Raw genomic sequence first — 15673 nt, forward strand, 5'->3', positions numbered from 1 at the left:
GTTTTTGGTGGTGTTTTGTTTGTTTGTTTATTGTAGTATCAGGGATTGAATCCAGAGGTACTCTACCACAGGATCTTGCTCAATTGCCCAAGCCAAATTTGCAAATCTTCTGTCTCAGCCTCCCAAATCACTGGGATTGCAGGCATGTTCCATCACTGTGCCCAGCTGGTTATTTCTCATTTGGTCTAAGTCTCTACATCGCATAATAGCTATTTTTTCCTTCATTGTAAGGCTTTCCCCCCAACCACCAGACCCCTATTAACTTCAATTAGAAAAGGTGTGAAAAAAGGAGTATCATGATCTGATTCAAGTTCTAAAGGTCACTGCCCTCTATAGTGTTAAGCAGATGTAAGGGGCAGAGTGGTAGCAATGAAGGAGGTAACAAGTGGTCAAATTCTGAGTACAGTCTAACGTTAAGTTGATTGCATGTAGGCAGGGTGGGGAGGGGGTACCAGGAAAAGGATATGAGAAAGAGACGTTAAGATTTTAGCCTAAATAACTGGGCAGACAGAGTTGCCATTTACTGAGATATAAAAGAAGTTTGAAGGAAGATCAGAAAGTTTGGTTTCAGACACCTAATGGATATCCAAGGGGGAGATGTCAAGAGACAACTATAGATACATAAATGTGGATGATGGTGGAGGAAGGAGGGATATGAGCTAGAGAGGCACAGCAGGTAGATGGTACTTAAAGCCACAAGGCTGGATGAGATCCTTAAAGGAGGAAACAATTGGAAAAGAAGAGGTCCAAGGACTAATACCAGCAGCCCTCAATGTTTAGGGGGAGGGAGATGAGAAGCTAAGAGAGACTAAGAAGGGACAGCCAGTGACAAACAAGGAAAGCCACAAAACATTTCTTGAGGCTTAAAATGCATATGCAATAGTCCCCCCTTGCTCACTTGTTCATATATGACTCTTTTTAAAGGGTTACGAATATCTTTCCACTGACTACTGAAGATAACCAATTAATGGATGGCCCAAAACAGGAACCTACTTTTAGTCTATTTTATACATATAGAAAGGAGATCACTAATATATTGCCAATAGAATTTAACTAAATAATAACCTAAGAAATTTCCCTTGCAATTTTTTAGAAAATATTTCAAAATGATAGAATTCTTTCATTGAAAAATAACTACTTTTGTTAAAATTCTTTTCACCCCAACAATACATATACACCATCACTTTACACTGATAATTTATTTATCAAGCTATATATAACTTTAGTGTGGTGCATGATGTAGTATGTAGATTTAGTGTGGATTTTGATGTTTTAGCTGGGAGTAGATCCTTTGCCTTTAATCTGCCTAGATTTAGCAATATTGTTCTGAGTTTTTTCATAGGTTAATTTTCTTATCTATTTCAACCATCTAGAAGATAACCCTGGAATTAGGTAAAAAAAGCCTTCTGAGTAACTGATAACAATCTCCTGATCCAAGCACTTTAGGCCACAAAGGAGATAAAAATGCCCTACAGCCATAGGAGCAAACAGCTAGAGAAGCAAGGTAGGTGGTAAATCAGAGATCAGTGAGATTGTGGGGAAAGCTGAGTTCCCAGCATTCTGGATTTGATAAAGGAAAGGCAAGCAGTCCTGGACAACAACTAAGTTCTAAAAGGGATCCCTATTTTAGAATCTTCTACAATCAAGACCCTGGTCAATTAGATAGCTAACTTACATATTATATAATGCTTGAAGTCTGTTTCCATCAAAACTAATGATTTGAGGTTTAAACACATGTTCTAGGAAATCCACATACCATATTTTAGGTAAACTGGATGTTGCTATATATGAAATTTTTGAATCTCAAAGTGTTCAGAAGTTTAAGCTAAACTTCTTGGAAAATCTCATCTACTTTATAATTTAATAAACTCATGTTTGTCTAGTGTTATTCAACTAACATCAAAATGTGAATAACTTTCTTTTTTTTAGGATTTAAATCTTTTTTTTCCCATATCTTTATTTATTTTTATGTGGTGCTGAGGATCGAATCCAGTGCCTCACATGTGCAAGGCAAGTTCTCTGCCCTTGAGCCACAGCCCCAGCCCTAAATGTGAACAACTTTCAAAGGATTAAAAGCTATGAGTTTTTATTATATGTTTCATTAATAAATAAAGATGGAGGTTAGATTTATAACAGGAATAACACATGAAGGCTGAATAACACAATAATTCTTTTTTTCTTCTTATTCTCAGTACTGGGGTGCTGAACCCAAGGGTGCTATACCACTGAGCTATATCCAACACTTTTGGTGGGTACTAGGGATTTAACCCAGGGGCACTTAATAACTGAGCCACATCCCAGCCCTTTTTGCTTTTTGAGATTGGGTCTCACTAAGTTGCTTAGGACCTCACAAAATTGCTAAGGATAGCCTTGAACTTGGAATCCTCAAGCCTTAATGGAATTACAGGTATGCACCACCACACCCAGTCCGGATACTTTTTATTTACTGAGACAGAGTCTCACTAAGTTGCTGAGGCTGGCCTCAAACTCCTGCGTCAGTCTCTGGAGTCTCTGGGTTCACAGACATACGCCACCACACCCAACTGTGCCAATCACAGATATGTGAGTAACACAATAATTCTCAGACTGAGGTTTTGATCCTCTTCTTATCTTGCCCATGTATCAATGAAGATCACAACTGCCTACCCAATCACTCAAGCTAAAAGTCTAGGAGTTAATCTTGATTAATTTCTTTGCCCAGGTTTAATAAAATACTATAACTTCATCTAAGACACTGATACCTATTACAAATGGTATATGAAACTTCTCTCTCTTCCTTCCTCATTCATTCATCCTCTGTACCCCACAAAGTTATTCATTTATTCACTCATTCTATTCCATCCCCTGACAGCATGGCTAAGAGTAGCTACATCATGACTCAGGATTGGGAATTCTGATTGAGGGGGTGGGAAACAAGCAATCAAGGTACTAGGAAATTTTGAAACAAGATGTGTCCAGGAAGAAGGCTGGCCAGAAATGGTACTGGGGAGAGCCAAAACCAGCAAGAAAACCGTGGGTTCCTACAGAGAGGCTGGAGGATATGGAAGATGCCACAGAAAGTAAACAGAAGCCACATTCCATCCATCCCTTTCTAAAGTTTCCTTAGGGCAGGCTTGGATCCAGAAAAGAAGATAAAGTTTTAAGCTATCCCTTCCTTGATCCCAGAATCCATGTTAACAGCAGAGTTCTAGGGTTCAGCTCCCTTAAGGAAAAAAATCAGCTCTTGTGGTTTAGTGTAGGAAAAAAACCAGTTACCCCAACGCCTAGTACACAGCAGAAACTAAACCAAATATGACAACATATTTCTAGAAGGTTCCACAATGTCTAGCCTTACTTCTCCCATTGCCCTTCGTGCCATCTACTGTCCTGCTTAAAGGTTCCTCACCATTCCCTGTACTTGTGCCTCCAGGCCTATGCTATGCCCTTGATCTCCCTCTGGAAATAACTTCCTCATGCCTTTTCATAAGCAAGTTCAAATGTCATTTTTCCATGCTATTCTGATTATTGAGGATCACCCATGATTTTCTGAGACCAATGAATCTGTCCCACATTACAGCCATTTCCCCTTCCAATATCTGTATCACATATACATCTTCTATATTCCACAGGAATGGAAGCTGCCTTGAGGGGGGAGACATGATGCTTCATTTTTCTACTCCCCACTCTATGTACACAGATTTTTGGTTATACAAACACATGCTTCGTTAACTACAATGAGTAGTAGTCCAAAAAAATAACTTGCAACAAGGGTTTTTCACTGTATGTGAATATTGTTTTACTGATTAATAAGGTTTAACACCCTAATTCAAGTCATGATTGTGAGGACTACAAAGGGTCTGACTCCACAGTCTGTTTCTGAAAGCATTGCTAGGAGACAGTGATGCCTGAATCCCATCAGTGGTCACACACATCATCAAAGTTATTTTTATCATGATCAAACTCACCTCATTTGCTAAGGCAAAAGTTCCCCAGTGAATTGCCACAGATTTCTTTGTTTGAACATCGATGTGAATCCTGACAGCTTCTTCTGGGTCTACATGCTGGTATTTCATAAACCACCTGATAAAACACAGCAATTTATTAATTCTGGTCTTCAAATACACTCTGGATTCTAATTTTTGCTTTATCTAATCAGACTTTAAGACTCCACACAGACTTGTGGGTTGTTTGAGAAATAAGAATCATCTCATTTTGGATATTTTGACTTTGCCTCCCTATTCTTCACTTGATTTTTAATTAGTACACCTAAGAATTGGGCTAAACTGCCAAAAGAATCAGCAACATACACTAGTGGTACCTCAACCACTTTTCAGGCCCTGGACTTACATAGAGAACTTTAAATAAGTAGTGCTACTCAGCCTGGGCCCTCAGTGCTTCTGTTTTAATTGTTCTGGGTTGGGACATGAGCATCATAAAACTGAACATTGAGGTGTTTGGTTTCATAAGAAGGGAGGCCTGCATAATGGACGAATGATTCGAGATAATGCAGAAGCACTGAAAGGTTGCAAAGAACAAGGACCCAGGCAGGAGGAAGGCCTGGCTGTGAATTCCAGCTCTTGCAGTTCCTGGAAGGCCTTTAGAAGGTCCCTTCTAATTCTCTGAACTTCCATTTCCTTGTTTGTTAAGTATAAATTTAGACCTATTCCGGGTAAAGGTTATTGCAAGGATTAACAAAAACAATGTTTATAAAAGCATGAAGCATACTAGCTATTCCATAAAATTCTCCCAGAAAAGTACAGTTGACAAAAATCAACACTTTCAGGAAAAAAAAATTACTATATTAGGAAAAAAATATTATCTACAAGCAAACCTTTCACTTTTCAAGCCATCAATTTGGTGGAGGAATAACAACGCTATCTACCTGATCCACCAGGGCCTACTAATGCTACCAAAAAACTAATGAGCCTGGATTCAGCACAGGTGCTTCTGCAGTTCAAGGAACATCATGTAGGAATCCATCCATCTGTAATAGCCAAAGGGTGTTATTTACCGCCAGCAGTTGCTGGGTCCTAAGAGAGCCCAAAAACAAAGCCACTGTGTTCTCCCCAACAGAAGATTACAGAAGCACTGTTCTGCCATATCTCCTGGCACAGAATTCAGGGCAAGATGAAAACAGTTTTGGGGGGTGCGTCTTTATTGATTTTTTGAAAGATCCTACTGCAAATGAAAGGGATAGAAATTCCTTTCTATTCTCAGGTCTATCTGAAATAAGTTTAAATTTTTGACTATGATGAAACAATTAAAATTTTAAATCCCAACGGACTTGGTGACAAGAGATCTCAAAAGTAAGGATGAAGCATTCCCAGCATATGACTGAAAGTCGTTTTTGTAATCATATCACGTTTGTAGAGCACTCTCAAGTTTGTTGAATGGATACTTTATTTCTGAAACTGTTAGTACTGATCAGAGAAATGAACTACCCAGAATAGGCTGCCACATTTAACTCTCTACAGCAAATAACATCTTCCCTGCCCTTCTCCTGTCTTAGAAATAAACATGGCCCGGGCTGGGGATGTGGCTCAAGCCGTAGCGCGCTCGCCTGGCATGCATGCGGCCCGGGTTCAGTCCTCAGCACCACATACCAACAAAGATGTTGTGTCCGCCGAGAACTAAAAAATAAATATTAAAAATTCTCTCTCTCTCTCTCTCCTCTCTCACTCTCTCTTTAAAAAAAAAAAAAAGAAAAAGAAATAAACATGGCCCAATGCAAGCAGGAAGGAAGAAGTAGGTAAATGTGTATATGGTTTGGTTTATCAACACAAGCACATATCTAATATGTACATTGCTACTTATGAAGACTTACTCTCATAATTACAAATTAGAAATATTCAGTTATTTTAACAACATGTACTGAGTAAAGATCATTATCATACAAAATTGATTAAACCAGGCTGGGGCTGTAGCTCAGTAGCAGAGTGCTTGCCTAGTATGTGTGAGGCACTTGGTCCAATCCTCAGCACCACATAAAAATAAATAAAGGCATGCTCTCCATCAAAAACTATTTAAAAAATTTTTTTTAATTGATTAGAACAGTTCTTAAAAAAACACAGGTTGATATTTTCAGAGGCTTCATTATAACTAGAATTATTTAAGTGGAGAAGTGAAATTCAAGCACTAATATTGATTTATGATAATTTTAATAATTATCAGGCACTAAAACATTAAAATATCTAGCCTCCAAATTAAGTAAACTAGCAAAAAAAAACCATAAAAGGGAAAAATAAATGTTAATAAGTATAGGGAAAAATGGAGTTAGTGAACTTAAAAGGTTAACAAATAAGTACAATAAAACCAGATGGAAACAAAAGATAAGATTCATATATTCCATCTATGTGTTAGAGAAACACTAGGTGTTCTATTTTGTTGGATCACCTAAATAAAATGCAGTTGTACCCATGTATGCAAGCACTGTAAAATGCAAAAAAAAAAACATTTTTTAAATAAAAAAAATTTAAATTAGCCCTTACTTTGTTACTATCAGTATTTGTTTTCTCTTTACTATACATAAAATCAGAATTGACTGAAATCTAACTGAATTCTCTGAAATCACTTCTCTTTTCCCTAAACATACAGTGTTAAGGAAAATGCAGATGTTCTCCTAGGTCTCCAGCCATATGTGGCCGAGAGCTGCTCTGGAAGTAAGTGATGAGGACACAGTGGCTGAAGGGTGAGCAGAGAGCAGTGTGACGTCATGACCACACACACTTTAGCACAGACTAAAAGGCTGAAATGCCACAGGCCAGCTCTGGCTTTCTCTCTGCTCCACTCAGGAGAGCTACAGGACAAGGGATTGGTGTGTTCCAATCATGGAGAGAAAAGTAATTATACAAAGAAAGAATATTCCATGTGAAAGAAAGAACAAGAGTTAGGTTTGATTGCTGGCTTACAAGTTTAACTTTAGTTGGAATGGTACATGAACTTCCAAGAGGTATGTTATTTCTTTACGCCCTGGTCCTTCTTGATTTGGAATAATTACATAAAGGCTATCCTATGATTAAAATATTTGAAATTTAATAATATCTAACTGAATTTGACCCACAAAGCCCCATCAATGTATAACAAAGCTCACCATTACATAGTTTCACAAAAATCATATCCTTTAAATTTCTAAACTTATCGTGCAGCCGAAGTGTTTTCTTTGGAAATTTACAAACCTTGGTTCATAAGCTCCGATGGGAATAGCAGCAAGGTCAAAAGGTCCAAACCTTTTTCCTATCTCTTCAAAAGCAGGGCAGTAACCAGTATCTCCAGCAAAAAAAAATCGATTCCAAGGCCCCAAGACAGACCAGCTTCCCCAGAGAACCTTGTTGTCATCCATTAGGGTCCTTTTACACCAGTGCTGGGAAGGTGTAAAGACAAAGGTGACCTTGTCGTGGCCAGGGACACAATTCTCCTCCCACCAGTCCAGCTCAATCACGTTCTCACAGCCACATTTTTGCATCCAGTCGAGGAGACCCAAAGGCACAAACCATCTCAACTCATTACCAAATCGCTCATTCAAAGCAATGACAGAACTGTAGTCCAGGTGGTCATAGTGGTTGTGGCTGATAAGGACTGCATCTATTCGGGGGAGTTCATTTATTGTGCATGGGGGACAACGGAATCGCTTTGGACCCATGTACTGCGATGGAGAAGCACGAGAGCTGAAGATAGGATCTGTGAGAAATATGAGTTCGTCCATTTCCACCATCAGCGTGGCGTGTCCCAGCCATGTGACCCTTAAGCCAGCTTCCCTCACTCCAGCTTCTCCAGGGTCATTGACAAAATATGGTTTAAGCACTGGGAGTTCTTTGTCAAGTTCCTGTGTATACAAAGAAACACAAAGCAGCAGTGAGAAAAAGAAAGGTATTATATCACCCCAGCCCAGAAGGTCTATTTTGGAACAACTGACATTTTCAATGAATGAATTTGCTATTTTTGCTTTTCTCTTGAAAATGCATATTTAACTTCTTTTTTTGATCAGAATAATATATTCAGATTATTATCTTCTTAGTCCTAAATGCAACAGGCAAAGGTAAAATTAAACTTAAAATTTTTAATACAGCTAAATTAAGTTATTTTAGAGGCTTTCTTTTGAATCCCGGAAGCATACTGGCTGGGATGCAATTATTTTGCTTCACTTAGTTGATGTACTTGGTGCTGAAAACGGCCTCAGAAGCAGGTCTGGGTCTAAAATAGTAAAGAAAGCTGATGACGACTTATTTGTAGCTCTTGGATGGCAGATACAAACCCGACTTTTTGAGCTCATAATGATTCAGTGTGGTGCACCATGATGATTCCTGGACAAATCTCATTCATCAATGTTCTTCCTTTCCTTACCCACTGATCAAACCTTAGAGAAATATGATCACTGCCTATGACAAGATGACTGTTTGGCAAGGGGTGTAAATAAATATACATCAAAAGTGTGGTAAGTATTGTTCCTTTGGCTACATGACATTTTATATTTAGATTAAGACTGACCAACAAAAACCTGTGGCCTAGCATCAGTCCTGGCTTTTATAAAACTGCTTTTACTGAACTGTGACCTGGTGTCCTGCCATACAGAAGCACCGAGGTCTCTGGGAAGCTGCCTCTTGGATCCTGCCATGCATGCTGAAGACTTGTGCCACCTCCAGAAACATCTCAATTCTCAGAAACCGGAAAAGCTCTTCTCTAGAGCAACTGCCTTTCTCATTTGACGGTCCCTGGGAGAAGTAACAATTCATGCTTCTTTCCCCTTTGCTGTGACCAGGAAGTTGAGAGCAAAATCTGAAGGGCATGATGGAATGTAGTTCCATACTTTTTCTTGGCTTTATTTTTCTACCCTAGTAGACTATTTGCTCTTATATGCTCATTCATTTTTCACTGCTATGTGCATTTTTATAAGTTTGCCTCAAATCAGTTTTGAAAACTGTGGTGTGAGATAAGTAATTAAATATGATGCACTGTAGCCTAAGAAGAAGGAATAAAGAACCCACTTGCCAGTGGCATCACAGATGCAGTGATCTGTGTGAGTGCTGAAGAATGATGAGAAATTCATGATGGAGAGAAAAGGAAGACGCTACCCATGCAAAGACACAGAGCCAAACAGGAACATGGCATCTGGGGGCAGGGGACAAACCAAATCTATCTAAGGGATAAGAATACACTAAGAGCCTCCCCCACTCCACCTACAGACAATGAAGAAGCATCTTTTTATACATGCAGACACAAAGACATGACCTCATTTGTGTTTCAGCAATGTAGAGTCTAATGATGACCTGAAAAGTATCCCAACATTGTCATGTTTTGAGGAGATGAAGACCTAATAAAAGAGACAGCAGTGGGTTTGGACAAGAGAGCAGATGGGAGATGCTGGTGAAGGAAAACTGAGAAATTACCAGAACCATCTAAATGGAAGAGAAGCAGCAGCACAGGAGGAAGACATAAAAAGATTTCTCTTAGCCAGTCCAAGTCTTGGTCTCCTCAGTGCAAAACAGGTATAATAACTGAACACACAAAGACCTGAATTAGCAGTGGCTGGCATACCATAAGTGCTAAAAGCAAGCAAGCCTAAACTCTGATAACCAATCACCACCCATCTTATCAGTCTCTTGAATTTCTGCAAAGCCACAACCTACTTACGATCTTAAGTAACATCCAGACACCTCAAAGCTCTCTCGATTATTCAACTGTCTTCCTATGCACTCAGTCCTCAAAAAACAGTCCTCAAAAAACAGTCTACTCAAGATACAATCCTTCCGCCACCAAAACATCTTCCCTGGCTCTCCACCTGACAAAGCCCATCCCACCTCCTGAGCCCAGCAGTGCCCAGGCCAGGTCACCAGCTGATCCACACTATTCCTCTGCATATACTGTGTCCCACCTACACAGAACCACTCACCACTCTTGGACTGAGTTTAAAAACCCTGTGTGGTACTGATTCCATTTCTCTGGTTAAGTTTTCTTCCCCTCTCATCCCTTTGAAATCATAATCAAATTGCATATCCTTCGTGAGACCATTCCTGGGTCTCAGATCCTGGAAGCACTCATTCCTGCCTCTCAACATCCTTGCCTCTCTGTCCACACATTTCCTCTGGATGTTTTTGTTATATGTAGACAAGATTCATCCCATCTCTTATGCAGCTTGAAATCATTCACAGTGCCTGTTTGGTGATTTCCACATAGCATGTACTCAATAAAATTTGTTGGATGAATGAATGTCAATTTTTCAATCAGTTTTCAAATCTGGTAAATAGAATAACAAATGCCATATTTATCAAGAACTGAGGAGATGGAGAAATGACTAAAAGTTGAGGGCCTACCAAAAGTTAGGCATCATACCAGTCCTGGAACGATGATGAGGATGAAGTACATATATCAAATACATTAGTGTAAAGTAACATTAACAGCAGCTACCATTTAGGGAGTTTCTATGTGCTCAATACTATAGTATTTGCTTCATAATTTTTTTTTAATTTAATACTGACAAAGCAAAACCCTAGAAGTAAGTATTGTGAATTGTCTCCTTTTTTTCTTTCCCTGTACCAGGGATTGAACCCAAGGGTGCTCAACAACTGAGCCTCATCTCCAGCCCTTTTTAAATTTTTTACTCTTGAGACAGAGTCTTGCTAAGTTGCTTAGGGCCTTACTAAGACACTGAAGCTGGCCTTCAGTTTGTGATCCTCCTGCCTCAGCCTCCTGAGCCACTGGGATTACAGGCCTGCGCCATCACAGCCAACTGAAATGTCTCCATTTTTACAGAAGAGAAGAACAACTAGTTAACAGCACTTGCACAAGATCTCCCTACTGGTCTCCATGTTTACTGCCTCCCTCCACCATACTTTCATACTTGATCTCACTTAACAGTCTATTTTTGTTTGTTTATTTTAAAAGTAACAGCTAAGGGATCAAGTGGGGGGAATAAGTGGAGATGGAGTACAAAAGATCAAAAGAAAACACTTGGGGATAATAGATATGTTCCTTATCTTAATTGTGGTGATCCCTCATCCCCAAGTGCTCTAGGTATTTGTATATGTGTGTGTACATACATACGTACATAAGCACACTCACATATGTATGTCAAAACTGATCAGATTATACATTTTAAATATGTGCAGCCAAGATTATGTTAATAAAACTATTTAAAATGTTTTAAGTAACACTATCTTTAAACAGTACATTAAAATCTCCTATAACAAAATATCCAGAAAACTGGGGGTTTTTTTTCTGCTCTAAGTTTAAAAGCCATCTGAAGTTTAATATTTGGCATCATCTGACTATTCAGGAGGATACAAAGCTTCAATAGAGCAAAGCTGGTAGCTTTGACTTACTGCCTAAAGGTATTAAAGTGATTTTAAAAAGTATTAAAAGATAAAATGCTAAATAAAGCCAGTCACAAAGGCCCACATGCTGGATGATTCCATGTATGTGTCATATCCAGAACAAGCAAGTCCAGAGAGACAGAAAATAGATCAGTTGTTCCCAGGGCACAAGGGAGGGTAAGGGAACTGGACAGGGATGACTCAGGGCATGGGTTTCTTTTAGGGTTGACAATAGGTTTCCTTGGGAGATAAATAAAAATTATGGTGATTATTGCACAACTCTGTGAATATACTAAAAACCACTGAATTGTGGATTTTAAATGGGTTGATTACATGGTATGTGAGTTATATCTCAACAAAGCTATTTCAAAAGGAGGTAAAGAGGTGACAGGAGAGCTGAACTAAAAGGCACGCTTTTCTTCATGTTCCTTCCTTCATGGTGTGTAGTTTCCATTCCCATCACATAAGAGTAACTTATTTTTAAGAACTTGCTCTCTAGCACTACTATCATATAAGACTCAAAGACATGGAATCTATGTTCAGATTCCAAAGGAAAAAAAATATCATCTTTTACTTTCTTCCCTAATCACTAGAGTTTGAAAAAGCATGTGGAAAAGGGATTGGGTTGTAGAAAGGGTGCTGGAAGACCACCGAGGGTCTTTTCCTCAGGAAAACTACATTGGGAAGTCACAGAAAGCAATAAAATAGTAATCACAAATACTCAGGAAGTCAAGCAGTTGAAAAAAAGAGGTATTACTAATATCAGGGTGAAAAAAAGCATATAAGACAGGAGACATGGCCAAAGTTTACATTATTTTCATCAATGAAAAATATCAATACAATGACAAAAATGTTACCAGTGAAATCAGAAAGATAATCAGAGTTAATGATGTTATATTGTAGAAATCAAAATAACTAGAGAGGAGGATTTTGAATGTTTTCATCACAAAGAATTGATAAATGTTTGCTAGAATGGATAACCTAAATATTCTGAAACATCACACTGTATTCTATAAAGATGAACAAGCATTATCTATCCAAAACAAAAAAATAGAGTTAGGCCTAAAGTCCCAAATAGTCAAGAAGCTGAAGCAAAAGGATCGCTTTAGCTCAGGAGTTTGAGGCAAGCCTGGGCAATATGGCAAGATCTCTCTTTAAAAAAAAAAAAAATAGAATATATCTATAGTAGCAGAAGAGATGGAGTTACTCTGATAATTCAGGGTAGAAGTCAGTATTAGCAAATGCCAAGAAAAGGCATATATTCTTTTTTCTTTGAAGCAAGAAGGTAAACTCCAGAGGAAACGATTTAAAAGCACTGAAAACTGTTGCCTTTGATGAGCAGAACTGGTGGCAGGGGCTAGTTAGAGGACTGACATTTTCCGTATAAGCCTTTCAGTACCTTTCAGTACTAGTTTTTTAAAAACTATACGTACTTTTTTCTTGCTAAAAATTAAAAAGCATCTGTACATGTATACCTATAGTATAATTTGAATATTACCTTTTTTTCAAAAGGCATCCTATTCCTCAATGTCAAACATCTAAGAATTCATTATATTTTCAAAATAATTTCATGTATCATGTGAACCTCAAAACAAGACTAGTGACCCACTCTAGTTTATTGTCACTTTATAGGAAAAAAAGATGAAATTTGTGTTGGTCAGCTTTCCATTACTATACCAAATATCTGAGCTAAATCAACTTATAAAGAAAAAAAGATTTATTTTGGCTCGTAGTTTGGGATTTTTCAGTCCATGATTTAATAGCCCAATTTTTTATGGGCCTGTGGCAAGGCAACACACCATGGTAGGGAATACTCCACAAAAATCCCTCACCTTCTGGCTGGAAAGAGAAAAAAAAGAAAGAAGAGACCAGGGTCCTACAATCCGATTTGTGAGCATGCTCCCAATGACTGGACCCCATTGTGCTAGGTTCCATCTCTTAAAGATTCTACTACTGCTAAGCATGGTGGAGCACATCTGTAATCCTAGCTACCCAGGAGGCTGAGACAGGATGATCGCAAGTTCAAGGCTACCATGAGCAACTATGGGAGAACCTATCTCAAAATAAGATTTTTTTTAATATATATTTTTTCAGTTGTAGTTGGACACAATACCTTTGTTTTGTTTATTTATTTTTTTATGTAGTGCTTGCATGCTAAGTGAGTGCTCTACCACTGAGCCACGACCCTAGTTCCTCAAAATAAGATTTTTTAAAGGGCTAGTGATGTAGCTCAGAGGTAGAGTGCTTCCTTTGCACCAGGCCTTGGATTCAATCTCCAACAGCAACAAAAATGTTGGATCCACCACCTCCCAATAGTGCCAAGCTGGAGACAAAGTCTTTAATATGTGGGACTTGGAGAGACATTTAAGAGACAAACTATCACAGAATTCCTTGAGGGACTGTGATATAAATAAGGTCACACAGTCAGTAAGACTCCTAAACCTAACCCCGGTTCCTGAACTCCTGATGCTGTGGCAGCCTGTTCTGGGTTTCTCAGACTCCAATCAGATGTCCTGTGTTTACTTCTGTAGTAGTAACCAATTAGGCCAGCTTCCTTCAACTAATGAAACCCAGGAAGTGCCTGCCTCCCTCCCACTTTGAAATTCTCCAATAGTCTCATTTCCCCACACTATCAGTGACTGTGATCAACAATAAAAATCAGACAAGGTCACTGAGCCAACAATAGCACAAAGCAATGAAAGCATCTGAACAGTGTCCAGCTGTGAACTGGCAATGCTGTGCTAAACCACCAGCAGAGACAAATATCAGGAACGGCCCAAGGAAAGAGACCCTGCTTCTGACCAGACAACTAAATTACACAGCTCTGCTTATGACCCACTTTCATTTTATTTAGACCTATCAGTTAATGTATACTTTAATTATATGCTTCTTCCAAAACATTTTCATATTTATATAAATAAATAAATAAACAATAGAGGATGATAAAATCGCATGGTATATAATTATCCCATATACATCATATTATTCTCTTTACAAAAATTTTTTTTTTTTAGTTATGGTTTACTTACTAAATACTAGCTTCCAAATTTCTAACAAAAAAAAAATCTAGAAATCTGAATTCTGGAGTCTACCCAACCATATGAAGCAGGTCTTCTGCACACACTTCTTCATGTTTATTTTCTGGAAAACGCAGAGCTCTCTCACATTTGGGAGCCAGCAAAAGTTAATCATCTCAGCAATTTATTTAAAGAGTTTAAACAAAGAGTTATGGTTATTCCGGAAATATGAGAGGTCAACATGAATTTGACCTAGTTCTGGGCTTTGACTGAAAACAAGGAGGAAAAAAGACAGAAATAAAAGAGATCAGAAACAAAAATAAGTTGAAATAGTGCAAAAGTGTTTTTTCTCTCTTATATGACACCAAATTTGTTTTTAAGGTGCACACTTAGAGACATGAAGCCTCCTTTGGCATTTTTTTTTAAATATCCTGACTTAAAGACCAAAGAATAAACCTTTTACATCATTAAAGAATGCAACTCTAACTTCCTTCTGTTTTGTTATTCTCCATTGCACTTACCATGTTTCAATATACCACACAATTTACTTATATATTTTGTTTATCGTCTATTTCACTAAACCTAAGGTCCAAGAAAGCCAGCATGTCTTTCTGCTTTGTCTGTGGCTCTGTTTCTAACACATAATACAAGGTGCCCAGCACATAGCTGCTGCTCAGTAAAGCTAGCTAAATAAATGAGTAAATGAATGGGCTTGACAAGGCCTATAAAAACTGTAAAATTACACAAACAGGCAATGTGCTAATAATGTACATGTATTTATTTTTCTAAGAAGATGGTCCATGGCTTTCATCAGCTTCTCAAAAAAAGCCAGCATCCAAAAGAGCTCAAGAACCACTGGCTTGGTGAGTCCTCAAGATTCAACCAAGTTTCTCAAATACCTCTTAAATCATTAGAATAGAGAGAGAGATTTCACCTTCATGAGGTCATTTGCTCTTTGAAATAAAACAAAACGGAAAGTACTATTATTAGAAGCTGTGGCTCAAAAGCCAGGAAAAATTACCCCAATGCATAGCTTATATGTCCTGACCCTCTGCCCTAATCTTCTTCACAGCTTGATTCCATGTTCTCTCTTAGATAGGGTTTACATGGGGGGAGAAAAATCTTACTTGTTCCTTTTTCCCAACCTCAAAGCAGAAAATGAGCTTTCATGTCTAATTCTAATAAGGTGCTAAAACACAATATTTTTAGGCTGGGGACTTATAGTTCAGTGGCACAGCACTTGGATAGCAGGTAAAGTCTCTGGGTTCCATTCCTAGCAACACAGGAATGGAACGCGCGCGCGCGCGTGTGTGTGTGTGTGTGTGTGTGTGTGTTATGTGCACACAAGCACATGTTTATCTCTATCTATTT

At 38.4% G+C, this 15673-nt stretch overlaps 1 protein-coding gene across 3 annotated transcripts in view; it reads right to left on the reverse strand.

Moving 5' to 3' along the window:
• The window catches only part of Napepld (N-acyl phosphatidylethanolamine phospholipase D), a 37589-nt gene that overhangs the window by 4590 nt on the left and 17326 nt on the right, over positions 1-15673 (reverse strand). For all 3 annotated transcript variants that reach the window (XM_005319471.5, XM_021722443.3, XM_021722442.3), the window contains exons 3-4: positions 7155-7801; positions 3945-4059 (exon numbers count right to left, since the gene is read on the reverse strand). In XM_005319471.5, the coding sequence (XP_005319528.2) occupies positions 3945-4059; positions 7155-7801 (762 nt within the window). The remainder of the gene's footprint in view (positions 1-3944; positions 4060-7154; positions 7802-15673) is intronic.

Source organism: Ictidomys tridecemlineatus, chromosome 2 (assembly GCF_052094955.1).
Source record: "Ictidomys tridecemlineatus isolate mIctTri1 chromosome 2, mIctTri1.hap1, whole genome shotgun sequence".
NCBI lineage: Eukaryota > Metazoa > Chordata > Mammalia > Rodentia > Sciuridae > Ictidomys > Ictidomys tridecemlineatus.